The sequence below is a fragment of the Anas platyrhynchos genome, chromosome 5, assembly GCF_047663525.1.
Source record: "Anas platyrhynchos isolate ZD024472 breed Pekin duck chromosome 5, IASCAAS_PekinDuck_T2T, whole genome shotgun sequence".
In the NCBI taxonomy this organism is placed as follows: Eukaryota; Metazoa; Chordata; class Aves; order Anseriformes; family Anatidae; genus Anas; species Anas platyrhynchos.
This window is the reverse complement of record NC_092591.1, coordinates 3,172,872-3,200,655: the sequence shown is the minus strand read 5'-3', so window position 1 is coordinate 3,200,655 and position 27,784 is coordinate 3,172,872. Positions and strand designations below refer to the sequence as shown.

At 51.6% G+C, this 27,784-nt stretch overlaps 1 protein-coding gene across 7 annotated transcripts in view; it reads left to right on the top strand.

Moving 5' to 3' along the window:
• The window catches only part of NIN (ninein), a 56,175-nt gene that overhangs the window by 6,596 nt on the left and 21,795 nt on the right, over positions 1-27,784 (top strand). For 5 of the 7 annotated variants that reach the window (XM_038179886.2, XM_027459534.3, XM_038179887.2 and 2 more), the window contains exons 3-19: positions 1,908-1,989; positions 6,286-6,455; positions 11,433-11,472; positions 12,214-12,404; positions 13,515-13,661; positions 14,211-14,378; positions 15,627-15,763; positions 16,703-16,843; positions 17,409-17,583; positions 18,373-18,483; positions 19,248-19,337; positions 20,653-20,806; positions 21,112-21,233; positions 22,343-22,869; positions 23,614-25,677; positions 26,888-27,013; positions 27,617-27,686. In XM_038179886.2, coding sequence (XP_038035814.2) covers positions 1,908-1,989; positions 6,286-6,455; positions 11,433-11,472; positions 12,214-12,404; positions 13,515-13,661; positions 14,211-14,378; positions 15,627-15,763; positions 16,703-16,843; positions 17,409-17,583; positions 18,373-18,483; positions 19,248-19,337; positions 20,653-20,806; positions 21,112-21,233; positions 22,343-22,869; positions 23,614-25,677; positions 26,888-27,013; positions 27,617-27,686 — 4,515 coding nt within the window. The remainder of the gene's footprint in view (positions 1-1,907; positions 1,990-6,285; positions 6,456-11,432; positions 11,473-12,213; positions 12,405-13,514; positions 13,662-14,210; positions 14,379-15,626; positions 15,764-16,702; positions 16,844-17,408; positions 17,584-18,372; positions 18,484-19,247; positions 19,338-20,652; positions 20,807-21,111; positions 21,234-22,342; positions 22,870-23,613; positions 25,678-26,887; positions 27,014-27,616; positions 27,687-27,784) is intronic. The other 2 variants (XM_038179892.2, XM_072038069.1) reach the window with 1 other exon arrangement.

Genomic DNA, 27,784 nt, shown 5'->3' with positions numbered 1-27,784 from the left:
GCGCTTGGTGTTTGCCCCGGGCTCTGTGTCTGTGTGGGTTCATTTGTCTCGGATTTGCTTGTTTTGGGAACGCTGTCCTCACCGGGGCTTCATGCTCCCAATGCAGCAGGAGGATAAAACCCCACGGTGCTCTCCTCCTGTGCTGGCTGGGCTGGGGGAATTGCCCCGTGTGTTGGCACCGTGGCAGCCCCCGGTGCCCCCAACCCCCTGCAGCTCACCAGGAGATGTGGCCCTGACCCTGCTCCCACCTCCACCCGTGGCCAATTTTGGTTCTTGTGCCCCCCCAGCGAGCGCTCCAGGGGCTGCCGGGGGGCAGCTGGGAGCAGATGCGCGAGCTGCCGCTTCCAAAATACCCCGGGTTCAGCCGAGCATGCTAAAAGGAGCATTAAACTTTAAATACCCTGCCAGCATTTCGCTGCTGAGGGCTTTTCGCCTCGCGTTCAGGCAGCCTTTTGGCAGGGGGCTGGCTCGGCCGTCTGGGGCAGCCTCAGAAGCGCTTTGTCCTGGTGCCGGTGCTGTCCTTCCCCGGCTCCCTCGGCTGCTGGTGCTGTCTCAGCAGAGCACAGAGGCTGTTCTGGCAGGATCCTGCCACCCCAGGGGGCTGCCACAGCAAAGCCAAGGCAAAGGATCTTTAAAAAAGAGATATTTTAGGCTCCGTGGCTTTGCTGTGCCGTGGGTTTCCTCTCCCGGCTTGTTCCAAGCGCAGCTTTAATTTTAGCAGCTGCGATTCTTTGTGCACGGGCGCGCAGCATCCAAGGTCAAGTGTGCAACCCGAGCAGATGCTGCTTTTCCGGGCTCTTAGGATGTGCTCGAGGTTTTCCAGCAGGTCTAACGGGAAGAAAAATCCCTCCAGCTCTCACACCCTCACCCAAAAATTGGGCGCTGAAGGCACGTGGGCTCTCCTTGGGGCCATGCCTGCACGTAGGACACCAGGGACACCTGTGAGCCCCACGGAGCAGCCGTGCCCATTGTCTCCGTGCTGCCCATTTGCATTTTAAATCCAGGGGGTCTGCAGCATTGCCGGCTCTGGCCCCGCAGCCTAATCTTCCTCGGGCTCCCGTGGCCGTGGTCACGGCACAATCGCGGTGCGCGGAGCCATCTGGCCTGCAGCTGCAGCTGGGGGGGGCACAGGGTGCAGCCCCCTCCTCCGTCCCCTTCGTTCCTGCTCAGAACCTGCCCCGTGGTTTTTTCCCTGCCCATTTATTCTAAATTTTCTAAATTTCAAGTTGTTTTTTTTTTTTTTTTTATCAAGCATCTTCTATCTCTGTAAACTGTCCTGGTGAAGCGCACACGTGGCCGGACCCCTGCCCTCCTCGCTGCCGTGCCTGTCCCCCGCTTCCCTAAATATAAAGGCTTCTGTTCGATGCCAAAAATTCCCCCTAAGGTTTCTAAAATTCCCCCTAAGGTTTCTGCAGCCCAAAGGAGTCGTGGTGGCCAGCTGTGCCATGCCAGAGCTTCCCCAGCTGTCCCCACGTTTCCGCCTCGCCGTGCCGGGGCTGGCATTGCTTGCATTCCCCGTGGGGCTCTAACCCCCTTGCAACTGTTCGTGGCAGAGGCAGAAAGAGGTTTTTTTTGGGAAGATGCAGATGGGATAAAGCAGCACTGAGATCATCCCTCCCTGGTTCTCCTATAGACCAGACCTGGTGTTTCCAGGCCAGCAGCAGGGGCTGCAGCTTTCTGCCATCAGCTCCAGAAAGGATTTTCGGGCATGTGGGGCCACTGGGCATCCCCACGAGCTCAAAGGCACTGCCTGTGCCCCTGTTGTGGTTTCTCCAAGGCATGGTCCTGGCTTGGTGTCATGATCTGTTCGGGTGTTTTGTTGCCTTGCTGCCACTCTCCTGCGGGATCGTTAGCCTGATATTTAATCACCTGTGCCAGCTGATCCCTTCCCTTCTTTTTTTCCACAGGTGCACTTTGACCAATTTAAAGAAGCACTCATCCTCATCTTGTCCAGAACCCTGTCAAATGAAGAGCACTTCCAAGAACCAGGTAAATGCTGAAACTATCAAAAAATAGCCTGTTTTCCTAGGAAAAGCAGGCTTGGGTGGCTCTCACAGAGAAACTGGGAAGAGAAAACGCTTTCTGGGTGCTGAGGTGGGCACTCCTGCTCCCAGAGAGGAGAGCAAAAAAAAAAAAAAATTTTTTTCTCCTTCCTTTGTTTCCCTATGCTTTTTAGACGTTTTTTTTGTTTTTTTTTGTTTTTTTTGTTTTAAACCCTTGGTCACAGCTCTGGTATCCCCCTCCCAGCGCACGCGGCTGGGGCTGAGCCCCCGCAGCCCAGCTGGAGCAGGGGGGGCTGAGCTCTGCTCACACACACCTGTATGTAAATCCAACCCTAATCCTGCCCGCCGAGCAGCGGGGTGTGAAATCCCCCAGGGAGAAAAGAGCTTAGCACGGGGCTGAGGGGAACTCCAGGCTCCTCCTGGAGCATCCATCTCGGCTCTGCCCTTCGAGCATCCTCGCTCAGCAGCGCAGCCAGGCAGCAAAATGACAGCTTCCCCCCCCCCCCAAAAAAAAAAAACAGGCTGGAAAATAACCCTGCAGAGCCCAAGAGATGCAATTGATGGAGAGGAGCTGGCACGGGGCGGGAGGCAGCCCCGGCACCCCAATGAACCAGAACTAATCCGAATCTCCGCGTTTACGGGGGAATCATATGGCTGAGAAGCTCTGGCTTTATCTAAACACAAAGAAATCTTCTAGAAACGGCTAAATTTGGGGTTATCGCAGGGGAAATCAGCCTGGAAGAGGAGCGTGGGGGGGTGGAGAAGCCCTCCTTGGGGAATTTTGCCAGCCAGGCTTGGTGCAGCAGGTAGGGAGCCGGGCACGGGCAGCCCCGGGAGGCATTTATTTTTTAATACGTTTTGACAGGTTGGTTAACGCCGAAGCCCGCGCTGCTTTTAATTTAGATCAAACTCGAGATTTGGAGAACAAGCTGCTTTGTGCTGCTGGTGTCAAGCTGTCAGCCACCGCCGAAACGCCGGCGTTACAGCCAGCCCTGGGCTGGGGGGGGGGGAAAATCGCGTGGAGAGCTCTGCGTCGTGCGATTAAAATGAGAATTTAATTGTGGGGGAAGCACGGGTTTGAAGGCTGCTTGCTGCATCTGCTGGGTTTCCCCCGTAAGGATGGGGCCACGTGTTGGTGCTGTGGTTTCGTGTGGAGCTGGGTGATGGGAAGGTCCCTGGGGTGCGCGGTGACCAGGGGGAGGGATGGATGGAGGGAGGGATGGGCACAGGCTGGGGATGAGGAACCCAAAAAGCTGCGTGGTGCAAAAGCAGTTCCCTAGGAAGGGGTTTCCAGGGGCTTCCCCATTTTGGGAAGGGGGAAGGAGAGCTTGGGAAGGGAGAAGTACAAAGCCACGGGGATGGTTCAGGTGCAGGCCGTGCCTTTTTTTGGCCAAAACAGCCCAGTTTTGGGCCATGGTGCATCAGGCAGGGTCTCCGGGAGCTGCTGCTTCCCTCTGCCTTGTTTGCTGAGCCCAAAATGTGAAATTCCTCTGAGGGCAGGGCAGGGCTGGAGATGATTTCTGTGGGGCAGGAAGGCAGAAAATCGGGTGTGGGTCTCCAGCCGGGGAGCTGGGGAATCGATGGTTCTGGCTGCGGTGCTTCAATTGGGGCTTTCCTTCTGAAATGCAGACTGGTTTTATTTGGTCAGGGGGCTTTGGGGGCTGTGATCTGCCTGTAGGGGCAGGGGGGGAGCTCAGGAAGGTGCCCACAGGCTCCTTTTGGCCATCAGGGCACCGCTGCTGGCTCCTGCAGCTCAGGGGCAGTTGGGGGATCAGATAAGACCCCGGTGTCTAATCAGGCTCTGGCTTCCAAGCATGCATTTTTCTGATTCCTCACGTTGCTGAGGGCTGCAGAAAGCAGGGAGGGTTCGCCCTATTTTCTCCTTTCCACCTTTTTCCCTGTTTGGAGGCCCTCTCCCCATGGGGTGCCGGGGCTCGGCTCCCCAGGAGCCTGAGGTTCACCACGCCTGGGGGGAACAGCACAGCTCTGCATCCCTTGAAGTGCTGATTTTTTGATGTTTCCTTCTTATTTCCTCACCGGCCTTTGAAGCAAGTGTGGGTTAAGAAGCCCTTCCTCATCCTTCCCCATGATTTTGGGCTGGAAATGAGCTCAGCCCTTCGGCGCTCTGCGCTCGGGAAGCACAGGTTGCTGCTGAACCCCGTGTTAACAGAAGCGGTGTGGCTCCAAAAGTGTGATTTATTTTTCAATTTTATATTTTTTTGGTGGTTTGATGGGATCCCTGTGGTTAGAAGCTGGAGCCTCGTGGGGCAGGGGCGAGCTTTCTGCTCTCAGCTTGGGGAGGTCACTGCGCCATCCTGGAGATGTTCCTGGGCCTCAAAACTCTCTGATTTACAGGAAAAATGAGATGCTCAGACCAAAGGGTGGTCTAGGAGTCAGAGTGGAGGGAATTAAGTCAGTTGCCAGCCTCAAATTGCTTAAAATAAAAAATAAACCCACCTCCCATTGCCTGTTTGCAAGGCTTGGCTAAAGGCACCTGTGTTTGTGCTGGGTTTTCCTCACTCCCTGGCTGCTGCCGTGCTTAAACCAAGCCGTCGGGGAGATTGGAAGCCCGACTCAGCATTAGGAAATGCAGAGGTAAATGTAGCAATAACCTGATTAGGGCTTAAATTGCTGCTGCTTCTCCCCCGGCCTTCCCGGAGACAGATGGGTGTAGAGGTGCGGCCGTGTCTCCGCAGAGAAAATTTATTTATCAAGAAAAACACAAAGCTCCCCCCCCCCAGCCCTTCTCTGCGAGGCAATAAATGGCTGAATGGGTAGCCACAAATATTAGCATTTCAGAGAGAGCTGCTGGATGGAGATTGTTCACCATCGGGCAGGCTTTAATAGGAGCGATAAGGCTGCCTTTTGTTCTCCGCCTCTCGCTTAATCAGCCTGTCTTCTCCCTGCGATTTATTTTCTTTTTTATTTTTTTATTTTTTTTTCCTCTCTATCGGCACACTTCATCGCCCAACTTTCATGTGCCGGGTCCCAGCTGCAGCAAATCTTGTTAAAAAACCGGCCTTGTTCAAACACGGGGGCGCCGGGGTTGTTCCCTGGAGCTGCAGCGCGGCCGGATGGAGCGCGAGGCTGGAGGAATCAAAGGCCTCCCAGGCCTGTGTATTTTATAATTCATTGCATAGCTAAGTTGCGGAATATTTTTCCCCCTAACGAGCTTGAAACCTCCTATATCTGAAGGAATATTATCTGAGGAGGCTTTTTGGCACTGGGGGGGGGGGTTTAGGGACCCGTTGCTTCCCGTGCGCCAACGATGGAGAGGTTTCCCCAGCCCTGATCGGTGCATTTATTTCAGCTCCTTGCATTTATTTTTTTTTTATTTTATAAAAAATTGAAAAAGCTGCCGCTCTCGTTGAGCTGCGAGTGGCGAAAAACAAAGATGATCAGGTCCCCGGGGGGGGGGTTTCGACAGCGAGGTTAGCCAACGCCAACACGAAGCGTGCAGAGAGCCTTTCCCTAATTGAATCCCTGGTTAATTTGGTCCTCTGCTTAATTTGCCCCCTGCTCCAGACGTCGGATGACTCGTGCCGAAAATAGCCCGAAACGTGCTTATTTATTTATTTTCTTGTTTTGATCCCTGGCAGCGAGTGCTCGTGGATAATTCAGGCCCCGGAGGCAGGAGGTTGTTGCGGGGGAGCTGGAGCCACACGGAGCCCCCCCTGTAATTAGGTGGCGGCTCCCAAAGGTTGTGGGGACGCCGCTTGGTGCAGGCTGGGACCTGCCCCGGCATCATTGGGATCAGCTCCTCCTTTCGGGCCCCTCGGGGGATGTTCGCCTCCAAATTCAGTTTTTTTTTCCACTTGCCTGCTCGTCTCCAGGCTTTTAATCGAGCTGTGATTCAAGCAGCAGGGGCTGCCCAGGTGTCTGGGTGATCTGGAGGCTCTGGCGATGCCGTCCCTAATTAAACCTGCCCGTCCCCGGTAATGAAGATGAGTGCAGGGAGAGCAGAGCTGACTGCCTTCCCGATCTGAGGCTGGCAAGGCTGACAGGTTTCCCCCAGCACCTTGTTAACCGAGCAAACCCGGTCAGGAAATGGGTTGGGGGTGAGCAAGGCAGAGCTATCGCTGTGTTTTGTGCCGATATTTGCTTTGGGGTGGGACCGGTCCCAACCCTCCGTGCCCAAAATCACGGCGAGGTCCACGCTGCCGGACAGGAGCAGCGGCGCTTTGGTGCTCCAGGAGCTGCCACCAAACCAGCCATGTGCCCAGGAGCCAGGCAGGACCTGGAAAAATGTGTCACCGCCGTGCTTTGTTCCCAAATTTCACAGATTCCTCCCCAGAAGCGCAGCCCAAGTACATCAAAGGTGGCAAACGCTACGGCCGCCGCTCCCTGCCCGAGTTCCACGCGTCGGTGGAGGATTTTGCCGAGGTGACCGTCATCGAGCCGCTGGGTGAGGAAGCACAGCCCCTGCACGTCACTCCCGGTGGCTGCGAGGAGGTGAGCCTTTGATTTTGGGGTTTGTGGGCTGGAGGCTGCGCTTCGCTTTTGGGGTTTGCTTCGATTTTGCCCCTGTGGGCTGAGTTGCTCCCCTCTCTGTCCCGTTTTCTCACCTCCCTCCCCTCCGTTCTGCCCCAACCACTCTTGCTTGAGGTTGCTCTGTCTCTTTGCCATCAGTTTGTGAAATATTTTCTTGTTTTGAGCCTGTGGCCGTGGCCAAGCAAGGTGGGCAGCTCTGCGATGTGCTAGCACAGCATGGAGCTGGTCCCAATGCCCTTGGTGCTCACCAAGCGAAGGGGGTGGTCCCCTCCTGCTGTCCCCCAGCCATCCATTATGCATCTCCTACAGCAGATGACCCCAAAATCTGTTGCTCTGACCCCAAAATCCTGCCCGGGATCAGCTCCACAGAGCTGTGGGTATCCCAGGAGGAGCTGGGCATGCGCCGCGGCGCGGTGACATGTGCTCCCCGTACTCCTGGCCAGTAATTAAAATCTGGCTGCCTCCACAGCTAACGAGGTGTGGGCTGGGAGCGATGCGAGCAGAAGGAGCGTGTCCTCCTCCAGCAGCTCACCCAGAAAAACCCTTCCAGGCCCTGGCGTGTTGGTGGTGGGAGGGCTGGGCAAGGGCACACGGCCATCAGGGAGCTTGGCAAAGCGGCCGTCGGCAGCAGGCGGCTGCCGTGGGACGGTGCTGGCATCTCAGAGCTGTCCCCTTCGTGGTTCAGCCCTTTGTGGTTTCTATCCCCGTTTTCTTTTCCTAGTGAGCCACTTGTAAGGCCGTGCCCCTGCCCTGGTGCCACGGGGAGGGTGCTTAGTGCTGGGCACCCCCCACTCTGAGCAGCGTGGGTGCTAACAGGGCGCACGCTCAGGCTCCGGTTTGGCTTCTCCAAAAAAATCTGAAGGTGAAGGAGAGCCTGGCTGGGTTTGGGCGCACATTAATGTGCATTTCCTCAGAGCTGGGCCTGTTCCAGCCCGCCGAGGGCTTGCCAGACATTGTCAATTCAGCAGTGAGTGCTCAGGAGTGCACGGCACAAGTTTTTGAGTGGGAAGGGGAAATGTGACGCGCTGCTCTCTGCCCTCCTCTTCCCGGCTTCCCTTAGGCTCTCCGCAGCCACCCTGCACACAGGGATGCTCAGCCCTGAGAGGGGAAGGAAGGGAGAAATTTCCAATTCCCAGCTTCACAGCCATACGTGTTACTATTCCTGTGAAGCTGAGCTTTTTAAAAAAAGCTCAAAAAACATTTTTTTTCCCCAAAGGCAGCTTCTTTACCCTGCCTTCTTGCTCGCTGCCCTGGGTGATGCTCACCCACCTCCTGGTGCTGGGCTGCCCTGCCCTGGAAACCAGCACGAATCCTCCCACACCCCCTGGGGAAGCGATGCCCTCGATAGAAGAGGCCACTCTAATTTTATTCCTGGGTTTTAGCTGTTGGGTAGGCGCGAAGGGCTGCTCCATTAACGAGGTCAGCCAATTAGCTAAATCGGTACCTAACAGCCTGGGTGCAGCCGGCAGGGAGCACGGCCTCTTGGTGAGCCTCTCCGGGTGGATGGGGTGGCTAATTCCCTTGAAACGTGAGCCAAAAAAAAAAAAAAAGAACCAGGATAAATCTGTAAAATCTGCAATTTTCATCTTTATCAGCATTACTCTCTCGTTTCTAAGAGGATTGTATTTTGGTATATGTAGAAACTGGTTTCTTGGAGGCGCTGGGGGTCCTGGGGCTGAGATGCTGCCTTGTGCTGGAGGCTCCCAAGGCACTGATATTTTGGGGTTTGACACAACCAGCACCATTTCCCCTTTTTTTTTTATTTTCCTGCTGTGCACATAAACGCGCTGCTGAGTGCGCTCAGGCTGGCTCCAGCTCGGGGTGTTTTGCCAGCCTGAGAACTGGGGCAGCGCGGCTTAATTGGCGCTTGAAAGCAAGCGGTGCCAATTAGAAGGGCTCGGGCTCTGTCTGGGAGGCTTCCTTCCCTCTCAGCCTCTCATCTCGTGTTTGTGGAGCCGGGGAGGGCTGGTCTGTGGGGGATCGGCTGCCCCGAGTGGCTCCGTCACCTCTCCAGGTGCCACCGGACCAAGCCCCGAGCGGCCGGGGCTGAGCTCGGTGGCGTCGCTGCCACCGGGATGTCACCGGGCTCCTGGGCAGCGAGGAATTCGTGGCTCTGGTGGCTTTGTGGATGTGGTGCTGCTGGAGCTGTGACCCTAAAAGCCCCTACAAGCGCAACGTGAAAACTTGAGGTGGTTGAAGCCGCTTCTCTCCAGCCCTGGTTGCTGTCTGAGATCGCTCTATCCCAAAACCTCGATGCAGGGGTGGCCAAATGCTCCCCACCCCAAGGCTGTGCTGACTTCCAGGTCATTTATTGCTGCTTGGCAGCTAAAGATAACTGCGAGGTGGCTCGTGGAGCTCTGCTGTCCCTCAGCAGCCCTCGCTGGGATCATTTGTCCCCCAGCAGAGGCCATGGGGCTGCCAGCCCTGCCGCCAGGGATCGCCTGGCCGCGTGCGCAGCGGGCTCAGCGTGCACCCCTGCTCGTCATCTTAATTAGCAATATATTCCGGGGGAGAACAAAGCTCTGTCTCGCTGGAGCAGATGGCAGGGTGGGAGAGGTTGCTGCGTCGCTCTGGGGAGAGGCCAGGCCGAGCAAACGGCCCAGGCTGCAGATGCTCACCCGGGCCCCGAGCTGGAGGGCGGCGAGCATTGAAAGCCGCGGCCATCTGCTGCTCGGCGCGCGGGGCACGCGCCCGCCCCAATAATGCATTCCTGAGCCCCCCACACCGTGCGTGACCCACATCCAGCTGGAGCATCGCCGCTTGGGGACAATGCCCTGCCTGACACCGCCGTGCGCCGGCCCCAGGCCCCCTTTGTCATCCCCCTGGCGGTGCCGACCCCGAGCCCCCGCGGCACAAAGGGCACCCTGGGGCCCCCCAGGAATGGTGCCAGGGGGGTCGGACAGCTCCCCAGGGCTGGTGGTGAGGGGGTGCCTTGGTGTCTTCAGGTTGTTTTGTGCTCGTGGTTCTACCCTGTGCTGTGGTCTGGGGGCTCCTGGGGTTTTGGCTGGTTTTTTTGGTTTTTTTTTGGAGTGTTTTTGTCTTTTACAAGTCCCCGATGTGAGAGGTTCTGGTGCTAAATGGCCACATTTAGGTTTTTTAAATAAAATGATATTGAGGTGAATATGCACACGCTGCTTATGCAAAAAGCCTTGGATGCAGCAGTGGGTCCCCTTCTGAGCATCACTGCCCACTAACCCCTTGGTGTGAGGACAGGAGCGCAGGGCAGGGGCTGCTTTTAGCACCCAAAGGTGCCTTCTCCCCGCACACCAAGGGCTGTTGTGCATGGACCAGCACTTACAAGGCGGGGTGCTGTCTGTACATTTTGGGGGAGCAGGGGCTGGTCTCTGCTTTTACGGTACCTGTTGCCTCAGCTCCTGCTCTGTGTGATCAGCACAATGGGTTTTTGGGGAGTCTGCCCACCCTAATGGTGGTGGAGCTAGCTGAATAGTGCTTATTTGGGCTGAAATGCACAGATTTTTAGTGCGTTCTTCCTTATGTCCCTGGCTTTGCCCAAAATATCCAGCAGATATTCTGATATCCAGCAGAGCTGCAGGCTCCAGCCCTGTCTGTGCCAGCCTGATTGCTGCCTGCAGCCTCCTGGGGGAGCAAAGATCCCAAATCTCTTGGGCTCCTGCTCTCCTGGGCTCCTGCCCTGGCCCCAAAACCAAACGGGTGCTTGGAGATGCTGCGGCTCAGAGCGGCCCTTCCCTCATCCGGCAGCTGAAACGGGCACAAGCAGCAGAGCTAAAAAAGTCCAGTGACCTAATCCAGTTCCCATGGCAACGCCGTAGATTAATGGCTTTTAGCTGTAATCTGAATGAGATGTATTGAACTTTTCTGTGATGATTTAGAGCCTCTTTATGTCCCGGGTGACTTTGCCATCCAGTCCATCAGCGCCCTGCATGCGCAAGCACGCGCCCGCGGTGGTGGAGAAGCAACATCTGCCGCCGCTGTCGCTAAACTAGAAGTTAATATTGCTGAGCATGGCTCGTTAGCAAATCCCCTTGGCTGGTACAAGGCTGGTGGTGGCAGGGCAGCACATTACGTACGGGAAGTCATTTTGAGCACTGCGCTTCTGCCCTGCTCCTGGTGCTGCCTTGGAGGAAGCAGGGTGGCTTAAGAGCAGCAAAGATTTTTTTTTTTTCTCCTCTGTGTAGCTCAGGGAGCTTGTTGGCAGTGCAGTTTGCTCTCCTGACCCACAGCTATCACCAGCAGAGGTGTTTTGGGGTGGGTTTGGCCAAGCACAGGCTGCTGGCCCCCAAGCTCTGCAGGCAGATGCTTGCAAAATGGGAAGCACAAAGCAGCGAGAGCTTCGTTTCCCACATTGTTCATGCTCTGGGATCAGATGTCCCCATCTCCCTCACGTGTGCAGGTTCATTGCAGCTTAATTACTTGCTGCTAACGTGCTTTGCCCGGGATGCTCAGGCTCTGCAGAAAGGCGCAGGTGATGCGTGATCCCCCCCAGGGAGGCCGTGGGGTGGTGGTGTGCTTCAGGGTTACGTTACGGGCTCCCCACAACGGGGATGCTCGAGGCTCTGCTCTCATCCTGGAGCTCAGGCTGGCTGCGTGCAGGATCCTCGAGGGGTGTGGGATTCACCCAAGGATGCTGTAAGGAAGGGGTAATGCACACTCGGTGCCTACATGCAGACACGATCCTCGCTGCGTCCCCCATCTCTTAGCGGCACGGCTCTGATCTGCTGCTGCGCCTCTCCTGGCTCGGCTGGGGGGTTTTGTCAGTCCCCTGCCTTATCCCCACGGCAGCACCGTGCCTGCCAGCAGCAGGCAGCATCAAAAAGCCGGGGGCTGCCAGCCAGGCCCACCGAGACCGAGGAGATGAAAGCCTGGTGGTGGTTGGAGGCCTGCCGCTCGTTTGATGCCTCTCATCAGCGCCGTGTCTGGCCATAATAACAACCCGGGCCCCCTTTGTTTTCTCCCCAGCACTGGAAGACACGAGGCAGTGAGGAGTACGAGGCAGAGGGTAAGAGCAAGCAGCTGGATGTGTTTCGCCTTCAAAGCCCCAAGGAGAGCAGCCAAAAGCGTGCTGTGGGGCCGCCTCGGGCCTGTGGTGCTGGTGTGGGCCCTATATGGGGTCAGGCAGGCAAAGCACCACACGGTGCAGCCCCTGTGGCCATCCCATGCTCTGTCCCTGTGTCACTGCCATGCTTTGTCCCTCCCGTTGTCAGCACGAGATGGAGGCGAGCCCCATTTTGGGACAAAACCAGGCTCTTTGAGGGGTTCTGCCTTATGGCCTAGCATCTCCAGGCCTGGTCCTGAGCGTGCTTTGTGGGGGCTGTGGGGCTGTAGTGGAGCATGGCAGGCACTAGATGTCAGTCCCAACCAGTCCTTAGGGTCCTCCTGTGGGACAGCAGGGTGACCCTGGGGTGGGGGCTCCCTGTCCTGCCCCAGCACCACGGCCATATATCTTCTAATTGCCCCAACACCCCTACCCCATTAGCTGTGGTCTAATAACCACCACCCCGTCCAACAGGACCAAAGTTTTGCTCCCAAAAAGCCCTTTCCCAGCCCCTGGGGTGAGGTGGCAGCCCCAAGGAGGTGGCCTTGCAGCTGAGCAAGCTCTGTGCATTGGGGTCTGCAAATCTCTTTGCCGAGAAAGCAGGGGGGGCTCTGGCTGTCTAACGGGGTCCCGTGTGGCATGGGGGTCTCCTGGTGGTCCCTGGGGAGCAGTCCCATACACCGGAGCTGTTTTCCCCAAATTCAGGGCAGCTGCGTTTCTGGAACCCAGATGACCTGAACGCCTCTCCTGGTGCCTCGCTGCCCACACCGGAGTGGATAGAGGAGAAACTGCAGGAGGTCTGCGAGCACCTCGGCATCACCAGGGACGGCCACTTGAACCGCAAGAAACTCGTCTCCATCTGCGAGCAGTTTGGGCTCCAAAATGTCAGCGGGGAGGTGAGCGCCGTGGGGCTGGGGTTGCCGGAGGGGTGGCTCGCACCCGGAGGCGTGCTGGGTGTTGGTGCTGCCACAGACGCCTGCCTTGTGGCTCATTGCTTTTTGCTTATCACATAGCACAAGTGCAGGCTAACAGCTCGCTGCTTGGGAGGTGGCATCCAGCTCGCTGCTTTCCGAGGGGTTTGTTGGCATTGAACCCACCGAGAGGCTGAGCTGTGCCGAGGCAGCTGCCCTGCACCGTGATGCCTGTCCGTCATCGTGTACCATCACAGAGTAAACTTTAAATTAAAAAACATACCTTGGATTCCAAACATGACTCCTTAATCCTAGGATCTGTCTATCTGGAAAGTAAATACTGGTTCAGATATTCACAGGTCTTTGCAAAGTCAAAAGCAACTACCTGCAGGCTGTCTTTGTCCTCCACACAGAGTCCCCGAGTAAATTATTTCTTTAGCAAAATGTCTCCGTAAGATTCAGTGCTTTTTTAATAAATCTGCTTCCCATCTTAGAATACCACTGCTTGAAACAGTTTCCTTCATAAAGCTTGTTTCTGGGCTGTTATTCCTTTGCAGCATTTGCAAGAATGTTTTCAGGTTATTAAAGGGTAGGAAAGGCAGCAAGTGGGAGAAATAAACTGAAGGCAAAGGAATAGCAAGGGACTATCGTAACCTCTCTAATCCTAATATATTTAGTCTTGCTCGTAAGCAAGAGGACTGCCCTTGAAGTATAAAATAGATTTATTGTAACCTTGTAGTGCCTCACTATTTTTTTGTTCAGTGGCTTCAGATGCTGCAGAGGTTTGGGCATTTTTCTCACGAACTCGCACTAAATTCCTCGTGTCACCTGGGGTCGGGAGCAGGGCGCAAGGAGGCTTTTTCGTGCTGCCTTACAAGATGGATGCTTGAAGATAACCACGATAAGGAGCTTATATGCTCTGGCAGGCAGGATTTCGGTAGCGTGCATAGCTCTGCAGTTTTCTGTAAGACGACTTTCCCAGTCCGTGCTGATGCAGCGAGCCCGGCAGCTCTTTTGGTCCTTGCCTGCTGCGCTGAGTTTTGCTGCGGTGCTTTTGGCAATAACCAAAAAATTTCTGCCCCCTGCCGCTTGCAGGTGCTCGAGGGGGTGCTCCACAGCCTGGACCAGGATGGCACCATGAGCGTGGAGGATTTCTTCTACGGCTTGCTCAGGAACGGGAAGCCGCTTACGCCCTCGGCATCCACCCCGTACCGACAGCTGAAGAGACACCTCTCCATGCAGGTGAGGGGCCGTGGCTCCCCATGCCATGCTCAGCTCCCTCGGGGCTGTTGGGATGGGGATGGGGCAGGAGGCGTCCTCCTGGGGAAGGGAAGAGATGGCCCCTTGGAAATAATGGGGTTTGGGATGCACCTTGCAGGACATGGTGGGCACTAAAAGGGTGCAAACTGCACAGGGGGAAAAAGTGGCCTGAGGTCAGCTGCAGGCTGTGGGCTTGCACATCCCACATCATTTTTTTTTCTTTTGAGAGTCTGGAGTTACTGCCCATCTCTGTCTAGAAGCTGAGGGCTGTAACACAAGCGCCCATGCAGCCTCTAAGGGAAAGGCAACACTTAAAAGCAGGTGGTGGAAAACAGAGCTCCTAAAAGTTATTCCTCCAAAAGTTATTCCATCCAAAGCTATTCCTCCTCGGATTTATTCAAAGCCCAAAGCACCTGGTTGTGCTGCAGTGCCACGAGCTCAGCAGCAGTGCTCCTGCTGCGAGGAAAAGCAGGTTAAATCCTTCACCCCCAGGGTGCTGCACCCTGCCACAGCTCTCCCCTCTCTCTGCAGTCCTTCGATGAGAGCGGGAGGCGCACGGCCGGCCCCACTGCCATGCCCAGCACCCTCGGGTTCTGCCTCTTCTCCAGCCTGGACGATGGGATGGGCTATGGCTGTGTGGAGGGCATCCTCGACTGCTGGCACCAGGAGGGTGTCGAGAACAGCCAGGACATCCTGAAGGTAACCAGCAGGCACAGCTCACTCCTTCTATTTGCTTTATTTCCCCCCTCTTTATGGGGTTCTGGGCTGTAACTGGATTTTTTTTCCTCTAAAATTCTTGGTGCTAATTCTGGGAAATCTCTGGTAATTTCCTGCATTGAAACGATGGTGCATCCCAGAGAGCTGGAAGTTAATGCTAAAATGTAATGGGGCTCCCAGCTCAGCTCGAAAAGGTCACCTACATTTGTGTAAAGCAATTTAATTCCTTTACCTCGCTGAACAGCAGCATCTGCAAAGCTCTTAGTGCTGGAATGACCCAGGTTACAGCTTGCACTGCCCACTAATTAATTATACAGGGTAAAAGGGTCATATGTACTGCAAATCAGGTACCTGAAGCAAGCTGCTTCCCTGCCCGTCCTGCTGGAAGCTGTGCACGGGGTAAGATGCTTCCACGTGTCTGTTCCCAGACCTGCTGGGTTACTGGCAGTGACAAGAACAGGTTTTTCTCAGCATTTTGTGTCCATACGGATTTTGAACATCCAGGTTGCCATAAATGCTTTATGCAAAACTGTTGTTCTCATGCAAATAAAACCCTTTTTGGAGCCTGGACTCAGCCCAGCTTGATAATTCCACATTATTTTAACCAGACCTGCACGGTCTGCCCCTAACTCACCTCCTGCCAGGAGCTGCCTTTAGCCCACAGCCGGCCCCGTTGGCCGTGCTGCTGCGTGGTTTTGGTGGCATGGGTGCAGTAACTGCACCACCAGCAGTACTGTGAGCTCCTTTGTGCTCGTGCAAGGTGAGGGGAAGGAAAATACAGTCAGTTTCTACTGATAATGTGCTGGAAGAGGTGGGGTTTTTACTGTGGAACCTCCTGCAAGACCTCTTCTGTATCACCTCTATCACAATACCCTTTTTTTTTTTTTACATGAACACTTTCAACCACTTGCTTGCCTTTTAAAACATTCAAATGCTCCTGGTGCAATTATGTCCCCTAAAGAATTAATATTCTTAATCAGGCATGGGCTTACTTTCCTCTTGCCCTTGCAGTGTAGCCCTCGTTTTTCCATCTGCATATCTGGCAGCAGCACTTTAATGTAGGCAGGTGCCTGAGAGGTCTGTTTTATTGCCCCAAAGCCATTCCTGAAGGTTCATCAGCAAGCAAAGATCTTTTCTGAGCCTCCCCAGTTTATTCTCCTTTCGTGTACAAACGTCTTCAGGCTCCTGCAGAGCAAGAAAGCTCTGCTCCAACAGCGTGTTGTTCCGCAGGCTTTGGACTTCAGCTTGGACGAGAAGGTGAACTTGACAGAGCTGACGCTGGCGCTAGAAAACGAGCTTTTAATAACCAAGAACAGCATCCACCAGGCAGCCCTGGCGAGCTTCAAAACAGAGATAAGGCACTTGCTGTAAGTCGCTGGGATTGTTGTCTCTGCTTCCTCCCTGGGGATTGCCCAGCAGGAGCTTAAGGAGCAGCCGCTGTGCAGCAGCACGGCCCCTCCCTGTCCCCCTGATCGTCATTATTTGGTTATCATTAATTCATCTTCATTTGGGTTTACTTGGATAAAATAGCCAAGTATCACAGGAGAATGTGCTGGGGGGGGGGGAGATCAAAGCATCAGGATGTTCCCAGCCTGAAAGGATCAGTGCAGTCTGCAGTGGGCACTGGCCAAGGAACACAAAAGTGTTCGGGCAGAGGCTAGCACAACCTGATAACACCACAAATCCTAAATGCTTTCTGGGAGTACTTTTACATAGGTTTTGCTGTGGGACAAAGACTGAGTTTCCCCTTTTTTTCATTTGAATGTCAAACATAATTTGACTTTGCACAGGACTTGTGGTGTGCAGACTTCTTGTTTGTGCATCACTGGGGATGACTTTGGTCATTAAAACCACAGATGTGTTACCTGTCAGCTTAGCACTCATGCCTATGAGTTCCCCATTTCACTTTTAGAGCAAAAGATGAAGCTTCCCACTGTGCGGGTCTGTCTTTTTATGTTTACTCTATGGAGAGATTTGTTGTTGAGTTTCCACCAAGAAAGCAGCTCAGGAAAGCAAACCTTGCTAACCTGTGATTAAAATGGGTGGGATAAAATGTGAGGACGGAGTGGTAAAGGTGAAAAAAAATAAGAACAAGTAAATGGGGCAGGGGGTTGGCATCTGGTTTGGGACCTGTGGGGGCATCAAGACGGGCCCAGAGCTGTGTGCCCAAGCTCATAGCTAGCTACAAATGCAGCTGAGGATAAAAAAAAAAATCAGAAATTTTTCCAGGCTCTCTGAGAAGCCTCTGGTGAGCCTCTCCTCTGGGGGAGGGCTGCCTTAACCCAGCACGGCCGTGTTCACCCTAGGGAGCGGGTGGACCAAGTGGCCAGGGAGAAAGAGAAGCTGCGGTCGGACTTGGAAAAAGCTGAGAAGCTGAAATCCCTGATGGCCTCCGAAGTGGATGACCACCACGCTGCGATAGAGCGCCGGAACGAGTACAACCTCAGGTAGAGTGTCCTGGGACACCAAGGGTGAGCGTGAGCAGCTCCTGCCTGTCCTCGTCATCACTGCAGGTGTTGGTGATGGAGGTAGAGGCTTGGGAGGAAGGGCAGGAGAGATGTGAGCACCTGTGGTTTGGATGGAAACTGGTCTGAGCCTGAGGACTTGAAGTGCTTGGCCACACAAAAGCATTTGTTGTCCTTACCCCACCTGCCAGGCTTGTCTGTGGGTCCCAGGTCCCGTCCTCTGCTCCTCACCCTTGCCCTGTCGCCCTGTGCATGGGGCTCACCTTCCCTAATAAGAGGGATGTGCCGATGTGGAACTCCAAACATTAACATCACTGGCTGCAGAAAAGTCTGGCTTAATCCTAAAACCCTGGCCAGGCTGTGGGTGCACATCTAAAAATCATCCAGCACCGTGCGGCCGATCTGCGTGGTTAATCCCCATGCTTCTGTCTGGAGCCAGCCCCAATAGGGGCAGTGGCTCTGAGTGCCAAAACCACCCAGCTTAACGCCGTGGCATTTGCTGCCTGCTTCCCTCTGTGAGCTTTCCTTGCCTTTGATGCCTTACCAGGAAGCTGGATGAGGAATACAAGGAGCGGATCGCAGCTCTAAAGAACGAACTCCGGAAAGAGCGGGAGCAAATCCTGCAGCAGGCTAATAAGCAGCGGCTGGAGCTGGAGCAGGAGATAGAAAAGCTGAAAACTGATGAGAACTACATCCGTGACCGCCTCACCCTCTCCCTGAAGGTAACAGGGGCTGAAAGCAAATGGCACTTTCTGCTGAAAACCCAGGGTAGGCAGAAGCAGGGAGTGATGCTTGTGATTTGATCCTTGTTGAGAGGATCTATGCCAGCGTATATTGAGCTAGGTGAAAGTAGCTTCAGCTGATAAAGTGGCTTCAGCAAGATAAAAGCACATCCATAAATGTTTTGGGGTCACCTTGATTGGTTACTGCTAGGACTTGTAGGGCTCCCTTTCAGATTTCATGATATCATTCACCCATGATCCCACATATTTGAATCCTTTTTCCAAATTTTTTTAGGAAATTTTTTTGAAATTTTTTTTACTTAAATCACATTTTTTTCTGAATCTGACAGCTGCCTTATAACTTAATGTTTTGTGTTCTTTTTTAAGCTGAGCAGAAGCTAAAGGTCATGGTGTTGTCTTACAAATACCAAAAGCGCTGACAGTCAGCGTGAGCTGACACCCGTAAGGATGTTCAGGAGAGCAGCTTCTGACCAGCTCAGCTGTCCTTTTGGTGCCAGGGAAAGTGTAAAATGCTCCTCCCCAAGCAGGGATTAGCAAGTAAGAATTGTGTGCCTGGTGGCCACCAGGCCCACAGCCAATGTACACTCACTGCTCTGATGTGCACGTGTGAATAGTGGGAAGGAAATTCACAGCTCCCGTCATCGGCTGCAGCTCGTGTCGGTGCTGTGCCCTGACTTGACTGGGAGACTGCTCTTCTCGAATGAGCTGCCACTTTCTGGTTCTTCGGTCTTCCAAATGCTGAAGCTGTCGGGTTTCTGTCTGGTTCAGGAAAACAGCCGTCTGGAAAGCGAGCTCTTGGAAACGGGGGAAAAGCTGGCGGAGTATGAAAGCTTGGCAAGCAAGCTGCAGAGGAACTTGGAGAACGTCCTGGCTGAGAAGGTAAATGTAAATCCTCCTCTCTGCAGCGTGTCCAGAGCTGAATCTGCTTCGAGGAGCTGGTGGTGGGGTCCCTGGGGGCTGCTCCCAAGGGATCAGACAAATGCTGAGCCCAACTCCCTCTGGTTAAGAGAGCTGCAGATACCCCAGCCTCACTGTGGTCCTCTAAGTGATAACAGCAAGTCTTACAGCAAAGCAGTCATTCCACAGGTTTACAGGGGATTTTTCCCCAAAATATAGTTTCACACAGACCCGATGACTAGCTAGGGCAGATGATACCTGAGGTGTCCGGTGCTACGTGGCATCTCTGTTAAAACTGCATCTGAAAAATGAGATGAACAGCTGAGCGTGGTGATGATACAATAAACTCATCAGCTTTTCCAAAGGCATTTCTGTGCACGTGCATCTACAGACAAAGGCTCCTTGGTGATGATTCTGCAATGATCCTCACCCAGCATCTGTCTTCCAGACATGTTTCAAGTTGGAAATGTTTATTTCTATGGAATACGCTGACTTTGTACATGCATTAAGATAGAAAGATATGGTCTGAAATCAAAATTAGTGTAAGAGTGATGGGAAGATAGCAGCTAGTATCCGTTAGGGAGGTTCTTCCCTTTTGGGATTCCCTGGGGGAATAAAAATAAAATGAAATAAAAACACGAAAAAAAAAAAAAAGGAAAGAGGGAGCAGGCTGCAGGGCTGCTTGAGAGCTGCATCCCAGCTGGGGTGTGTGAAAGACTGACTGGGTCCTGTTGATGCCGTTTCAGTACGGTGACCTCGATCCCAGCAGCGCAGAATTCTTCCTGCAGGAGGAGAGGCTGGCACAAATGAAGAGCAAGTACGAGCTGCAGTGCAGGGTGAGTCGAGCCCTGGGGCTGGGGACACAGCACCCGAGGGATGCATCTTCCCCAAGAGCATCCTTTCTGGAAGCAGCATGCAATGCAACACTGCTGTTTGTGATGCTTTGGTTTATTTATTTTTTACGTTAATCTGTGCTCTTGGCTGGTGGAAAGCTTTTATCGCAGAAGCAAATGGTCAAGAGAGGTAAGATGCCTTAGGGGTGGGCTGGAATAGGGTGTATGGAGCCTCCTTTGCTCCACTGGTGTAAACCAGCTTAATTCTTTGTGTAGCAATGCACCAGTGGTTTGTCTGATTCCTGAAATAAAGGCTGCCCTCATTTGAACTTAAAGCTGCAGGAACTACCAGCAGGAATGAGATATAGCTGAGTTTTGTCAGCTTCTGGAACAGTAATAGTTTAAGGAAATAGAACTACACAGATCTAAAGCTTGCCTTCTCCCTGCATCTCGTGCAGCTGACTGCTTCTTCTGCAAGTGTCTATTTCCATACCTGTTTTCTGATGACTATAACGATAACAAGCATTTGGCTCGCCTGTTCTGCATGACTCTTTTCCTTCAATGAAGGACTGTCTTGGCTAGAGGCTGCATAATCTGCAAGAGCATAGTAGCTCTGTTAAGAAGTTGGAGTTAAAAAGCAAATATTTTCTAGAAATATTTGCTGAACCGGTGCTTCTTGGTAAGAATTTGCTTAAATGTGCAGCTGACTTCTTTGAGTACTGGCAGATCTGAGTCAGTCTTCAAGGTTCACTTTCTGAACCTTTCAAATCTGCAGAACTGCATGTTTACACATTCATGGATTCATTTTCCTCAATAAACAATGTTCATTGAGCTCAGCATGCTGCGTTTTGGCACCAACACTTGGGATATTCTGCTGGCAAGCGGGCAGCAGTACCAGATGGAAATGCACTAATGAGGATATCTCCTTTCTAATTTGATCTCTTGCTTCTGATTTGATTTTCAAGTAGAATGGTGTTTGAGGAGGTATTTCTCAAATATGCTTGAAAATTTTCCTAAGTTGCTGCTTAAAACTGTGCTGGGAAGAAGGAATAAAGTGGAAGGACCTAGAACATGCAGATTTTGGAAGCAAAATGCATGTTTTCAGCCTGAAGAAGGCACTATTATGTTAATAAATAAAATGTTATTTGCATGGGTTGTGGAGAAGGTGCTGTTTTGCAGACAGGAGGATGGTAACTGGCAAGATTTAGTCTTTCCCCACAGCATTTCTCCCCTAAAAGCTCTGTCACTGGGGTGTGTTGGTGCACAGATGCTTGGCTGCTCTCACTCAGCTCCTTTCCTTCCCTTCCCCTGCGGTCAGGAGCTGCAGGACCAGATAGATGAGCTGCACTCCGAGCTGGAGGAGTACCGCACTCAGGGCAAGGCCTTCAGGCCATCGCTGAAAAACTCGCTGTCGGAGGAGTTCGACATCGATCTTAAAACTCACGGCAACAGCGGCATTGAACCTGACCAAGGTAAAACACATTTTCTGTGTGGGAACTTCAGGGACATAAATTTCATGAGATATTCATGATAAAGCCTTGGCTGTGATGATGTAAAGGCTCCCCCAAACCCTCCTAGTGCACTCCTCAGACAACATCCCATTTTAATGCATAACATTAAGTGGAATATAACTGTTATATTCAAAGCTAAACAAAAATTTGTAGTTTCTTGTCTTCAGTGATGCTGTAGCTGTCCAAATACATTTAAATTGAATACCAATTCTATTGAGAATGTAGCTGTTTGGGTTTGAAGCTGCATATAATTCCTGTTTTTAAAGGACTTGGTTCAGAAGACTGCAATCCGTTAAACATGAGCATAGAGGCAGAAATGGCCATTGAACAAATGAAGGAGCAACATCACAGGGACTTGCATCACCTCAAACAGGAGCTTGAAGACACGGTGAGCTATTTTCCCTTCAAGCTTCACAACTCTCCCAGCCTTATACAAACAGTGTGCTCTTGGAGAAGGACTTCTGACCCCTGGTGAAACCAAAACCTTTCTGTGAAGCTGAGCTTCTGCCTCCCCTGCTCCTCCTGGGTGCTGGCGAGGGCTGGATGAATGCTGCATTACATCCCTAGCCGCCCACCAGCTAACAGGAGCAGCGAGATGCAGTAGTGCATTTCCTGTCTCGAAGGGCTGGCACAGCTGAATTAGCCACTTCATTCACACTGGCAGGGAATAATTGTGGGTTAGGAAGGCAGCTGGCAGGAGTCTGCGTGGGGAACACTGCGCTGAAACGTGCTCCGTGCTGTGAAAGCACAGAAACTGCTGCTGCAGTGCTGGTGGTGCCTGGTGGTTTCCCATTTTCTGGGTAGGGGCTTCCTAGTTTGCAAGGCTTATCTGGCCTCACAGGCTTGTTCTGCAAGAGCCAGCTCAGGACCAGAAGTCAGCGATCCTGTCGGGCTTTCGTAGCATCTCTTAGACCATCTCTGGATAGAGCTGATAACCCTGCAATGACTCCATAACAGACCAATTTTGTGGGTGGCACAACACAGGGGCACTGAAACTGTTCTGATAAAGCTGACAGCCCCCTGCCCTGATTACAAAGGGGAAATGAGGCATGGGTATGGAGAAAGGGCACCAAAAAATATTACCCTGAAATTACTTTTCCTTAAAGGGCTTGTCCCATGTCATTTGTAAAAGCCTTTTTAAAGGGAAATCCATCATCTAATTAATTTGGGGAGGGGGTTGAAAAAGGAATCAGTGAAATATTCTACTTGCAATTTGCAAAACTCACTTAGACTCGAAAATTATTAGTGGCTTTTCTCTTCTTTCACAAACTGAACAGAAAAGCATGGATTTCACCGGCTTCTACAGAATAATCATCTTTATCCCTGTAAGAAATTAAGCTGAACGCTTCAGTATTCTTTACAGGGAGAACTGATATAAGATGCTAATACGTAAATCAAATCATTCTGTAGAATGTTAGGAAATTTGTAACACAAATGTACAGGATATGTACTAGAATATGCAGTATAAAATGAACTGATCTGTTTTCCTTCTTGCAGGTGAGCCATTACGAAAAGCAGCTAGATGAGACAAAAATCCACTGTGAGAAGGAGCAAGAGGATATGAGGAAGAAGTATACTGAAGAGAAGCACGTCATGGAAAAGCAGATAACTGGCCTGAAAAACCAAGTTGCAGAACTGCAAGGAGAGGCAGCGGTGCTCAGAGAACAGCAGGAGAAGCTTGACTGCAAGCATAATGATGAGAAAAACAAATTACAAATGAGTTTCAATGAGGAAAAAGCCAATCTGCAAGAACTCTTGAGGAAAGAGCACGAGGACGATCTCAGAGCCAGACTGGAAGAGGCAAAGGAGAAATTCAGTCAGGAACGGGAGGAGCTGCTTCAGAACGGCGTCTGGGTGGAGGAGAAGATGAGGGTGCTGGTGCAGGCGCTGCAGGACGAGAAGGGAGAGCTGGAGCGTGGCTTCCATGAGCAGCTGAAAAGGATGGCAGAAATGCATGCCCTGGAGAAAGAGGAGCTGCAGGAAGAGCTGCTGAGGAAGCACAAGCAGGAGCTGGAGGAGGAAAGGTGAGTGTCCCCGCCAGCCCTGGCAGCAGAGGTCTGCACTGACCACGAGTGCTCGGCACGGTGATGCTGGTGCAGAAGTCATTCCTGAGGCTTGTTGCAGGTGTGTTTGAGCGGTGCCCTCACCTGCTTCATCCCAGGACACAGGAGGGATGGTACCCAGTGGCTTTTGACTCCTTCCAAGCAGATATTTGTGTTGGTTTTTAGCTCACCTAGAGGCAACGGCACTGTTAAAGCATAACCAGATGTGGCTGCCTTGAGCTCTGTTCAGTGTCCTTGTGCTTTACAGTCCTTTGCACTTAAAGAGTTTGAATTTTGAGGTGTCTTTTCTGAAGAAGTTAATGCATGGCTGGTAAATGCCTGTTAGGCAGGACTGTCAACAGAAACTGAAGCTGTCCTGGGGTGACAGGGAGAGATGGGGGTCAAGAACATCTTGGGGATGTTCTTGGGACAAGACCCTCTAAATCTGATGAGAAGCACAGGAAAGGTATATTGTATGCAAAACAATATCAAAGGACATTTAGTGAGTTATACCCTTCCAAGGCAATTAGATTTTGGTTTCTGAAGTTTCAGCAAACTGCCTCAAATTTAACTTTGGCTCTCAGAAACACCCATCAAATAGTAGCTCCACTAAAATTCAGCGGAAATAGTAACTTTTCAGCTTGTTTTATTGAGTAGCTTAAAAAAAAAAAGAATCTTTCTGAATTAGCTCAGAGTTTAGTAATTTATTATGTTAACCATGTTTAGGAAAAAAATGGAAATTGACTATAACAGAAGAGCATCTCATGCTGAAACTCAGTTTTCTGTGGACACGCAAACACTTGCGAATAAATATGAAGAAGCGATCCAAAAGCTGGAAAGATGCTACCAGCAGGAGTTGCATGATCTTGTTGAACAGCAGAGAGAGGAAAAATCTCAGTGGGAGTTTGAAAGGGATGAAGTTGCCCAGGAGGCTGCTGAAGCCCATGAGCAGCTGAAGGAAAGCCTGGCAAATGAAAAGGCTGCTGCTGTTGCCCTGAGCCAGGAGAAAGAGCTGCTGGAGAAGAACTTCAAGGAGGAAGTGAACAAGCTGGTGTGCGAGAAGGAGCAGCTCCAGAAAGAGCTGCAAGACCTGAGGAATGCTGCTGAGATGCAAGAGGAAAAGCTGAATGATAAAATAACACGACTCCAAAATGACCATGAGAAAGAGCTAAAGGACAAGGAGGAGCAGATATCGCTGGTGGAGGAAAATGGGAGGCTGATTAGCCAAAAGCTGGAGAAACTCAGCAGTGAGTATAAGCAAGAGAAAGAAGAACTGAATTCCAAACTTCTTGCTTTGGAAAGTTTAAACAAAGACATTTGTGTAAGAGCAGAAACAGAAAAGGCAGAGATGAATCTGGAAATCTCAAACCTTCAAGAAAAAATCCAGAAATTGCAGTGGGAGACTGTTAGTTTTTCCGCACTGCAGAACCATTATAGGGTCCTGGAAAATGAATATGCAAAAGCAAAGAGCAAAATTGCTGCTTTCTCTAGTATAGAACCTCTGGGAGACGATGCAGATGTGCTCATAAATCTGCAGAAGGTGCACGAGCAAGCTGTGAAGGAAAATGTGAGGATGGCTTCGGAGATCGTCAGGCTGCAGCACCGGCTGCGAGCTGTGGAGCGGGAGCCCCCCAGACCTCCTGGGTCTGGTGGCTCCAACCCCGGTGCAGAATCACCACAGCTGCAAGACAGAAGGGATCCTGCTCTCCAGGGGCTGCCCCGTGATCGGAGAGATGCAGGCAAGGCCGTAGGTGTGAATGTGCCTCCAATTTTGGAGGCTGACACTGCAGACCTGGAAGAAGTGCTTGAGATGCGCTCTGCTGTGGAGAAACCATGGGATGAAGGCAGAGCAGACGGCCACGCGCTCAGGTTGCAGGCAGGTCAGATGCGAGGAAGTAAAATGGCAGTGGGAAGTGATTGTAATCTTAATTATGACAAAAATCAAGAGCTAGTGGCTCAGGTGCCTCTGCTGCAGAAAAAGAGAGATCTTGAGAGAGTTCCCAGATTAAAAGTACTACAAAATGACACTAAGCAGCAAAATGCCCATCTGCCGAATAACAGAATAGCTCCCAGGAATAAAGGGTTTTATTCTGACGCTTCCAAGCTGCAGACTGATCTCAAGAGGGCTGAAGAGCTGACGGAAGCCTCTCTCCAGCTGGGACACGCTCCTGGATCAGCGAACGGTGACCTGAGGGATGCGATTCCTCAGCTTTGGAAAAGGGTCGAGGAGCTGCAGGAAAGGTTGGTGGCACAGGCCAAGCTTCTGTCACTCCAGGAAGAAATCCAGGCAGAAAACATGGATCTAAAATCTGAAGTGATCAAGTTAATTGAGAAAAATAAAGCCCTAGAAGACAGCCTATGTAAGCTGGGAAGCCTTCATTGCAAGCTCGAAGCAGGTAACCTGGGAGGCATCAAGCTCGGAGAAGAAAGCACACAGCTCCTCAAAAAAGCTAAAGAACTGGAAGGTGGTCAAAACCAAGATGTACAAGGAAAACTGGATGTGCACAGCAAGAAGTTAAGGCTACAGTGCCAGCTTGGAAAGCTGGAAGAACACCCTGAAATGTTCAGGGTCCTGCAGGACGAGCAGGCCCAACGTGACAGCACAACCAAAGAGATGGTGGCAGACAAGAGGGAGCTGCAAGACCCCAACAGAAAGCTGGAGGAGAAAGTTACTGCCCTGGGGAACCAAAACGGTGTGCATTTCCATGAGGAGAAGGAGGAGAGGAACACAGTGACACACGGCCTGCAGAGCACGTGCACTGAGCTGCAGCAAAAAGTCGATCTTCTGAGGTAACGTACACTAAAACCTTGTGGGAAGCGTGCCGGCCCTGCTGTGCTCCAACGTGCTGCTTGCTCCACGTAGAAACTAACCTAGTGTCCCACTGACTGCTTCATAGCCCTACTGACCGCCCCATGGCTGCTGCATTAACCTCTGTAGCTTAGCTCTGAGTAGAAAAAGGTGCCTCGGACTCTAACCCGTAGCAGGCAGGCTGTCGAAGCGTGGATAACAACGGCTGAAATAAGCGTGCGTGACTTGGTTCTCTCTGAACGTGACCTAAAAGAATGGGTAAAACCAGCAACTTGAGGCTCTGCCTGTGGATGCAGGCATCTTCACAGTGTATACTTGACATTATTAGAGGTTCCTGTGCTTTTATGTCCAAAATGTTGTGGTAACATTTCCAGAATGCTTCTAATTTTTACTAATATCACCTCTTCGCTCTGTGCCTTTCTAGTACTGAATGTTGCTTGGAAAGCTAGAAGAGTTTCACTTTTTCTAAATATCAAAGTTAATGCTAAGGAATCAGTCCCTTTTTTGTTAGGAATTGGTCTTATTTTGGATTGTTTGGAACTGGTATTAGGAATGCATCAGGTATACAACATGGCAAATACCATTGTAACAAAGAAAACACGATAGGTTGCCTCCTTTTTATCTGCTGTATCTCAGCAAGTGCTTTTCTGGTGGTCACAAAGTGGCTACAAATTGCTTAATTGTCATTCAGCACTGGCTTCCTATAAGACATTGTTCCTTCAAGTATTGCTCCATTCCTGAATTATTTCTCCACAGTTGCCTGGGGAAAGGAAAGGCACTCACAAACTGCTGTTTCCATGCTGCTGCCCCCAGCACACAGGGCTCTGAAGCAGCTGGGGTGCAGCCTCCATATGGCAACGTTAGGCTGTCTAAAGTTAGGGATCTGTTATTGGAAGTTTAAGGACTGAGAGGTACAGTACAACATTGGACTGTGATCCTTCTACTAGGTATCTTAGATTTTAAGCAACTTTCTGCAATTTTTTTATAGCTAGAATGTCCTTTTTCAGTGATCTGGGAAGCACTTGAAAGGTAAAATCTATACGAATCCATACACAGCTCATAAAATAAGCCAGCTGTAGCTTTGTTTTAAAGTATCACAAGCAACTCAGGCTTTTAGTTTTTTTGTTTTTTTTCCTCGTGGGCTTGGACAATGCACAGGAGCAGTTCTCATGTCTTGTCTTTCTGCCACAGATGTGAAGCCGAGAAGCTCAGGGAAGAAAACACCGCTCTGAAGAACGAGGTGACGCTGTTAAACGAGGAAGGCAGTGCTTCCAGCCTGAAACTGAGGGAGCTGAATGGATCCCGGGAAGAAATGCGGTAAGGATGCTACAGGGACATAGACCAGGCATGTGTCTTCAGGCACACAGCAGCAGAGTTCTTTCTCAGAGCTCCTTCACGTGGTAGACCTTCAAGTGTTAGATATCCTACAGGCTGTGAAACAGGCTGCCTTCTGGTGCCATCAGCTCTCCACCTGGGTGAGGTCTATTCCTTCTGCTTCTCCCCAGTCCTGGAGCTAAAGCAGGAGCCTCATTGATGGGGATTCAGGTGACTGCTAACACTTAGGAGCTGACCTCTTATAATTCCTGCTGCTTCAGCAAGGACAGAGGTGGTTAGGCTGGTGTAGCCCTAGAAAAGTCAGGAAGAGATACAGTGGGACAGAGCACTTTCAATAATTTGGTCTTTTGCAAGTAGATAACTACTTATGATCCTGGGAACCCAGCCTTTCCTTCCGGGAAAGGAATACGTGGGTAGGTGAAAGAAGTGAGTACTAACAAAACCTATGCAAAGCAGTGATGCTAAGTGAAAAATAATGAACATCCAGAATTACCTTTTCTCGTGATCTCAAAAAGCAGCCTGTTCTTGCAGAGATTATATAAAAAGGAGTGACCCTAATGTTAATGAGCTTTTCCTTTTTCCTAGGCAAAAGATAGAGGCAGTGAGAAAGGAGAAAGTGGCTGTACAGAAGATGGTTGACAACCTGAAAAAGCAGGTAAGCAGACTGAGTCCATAATCTTCTCTGGAGAAATAATAAATGTACAAGTCTTTCTTTAGATCGTCAGGTAGTTTTTTTTGTTTTTGTTGTTTTTT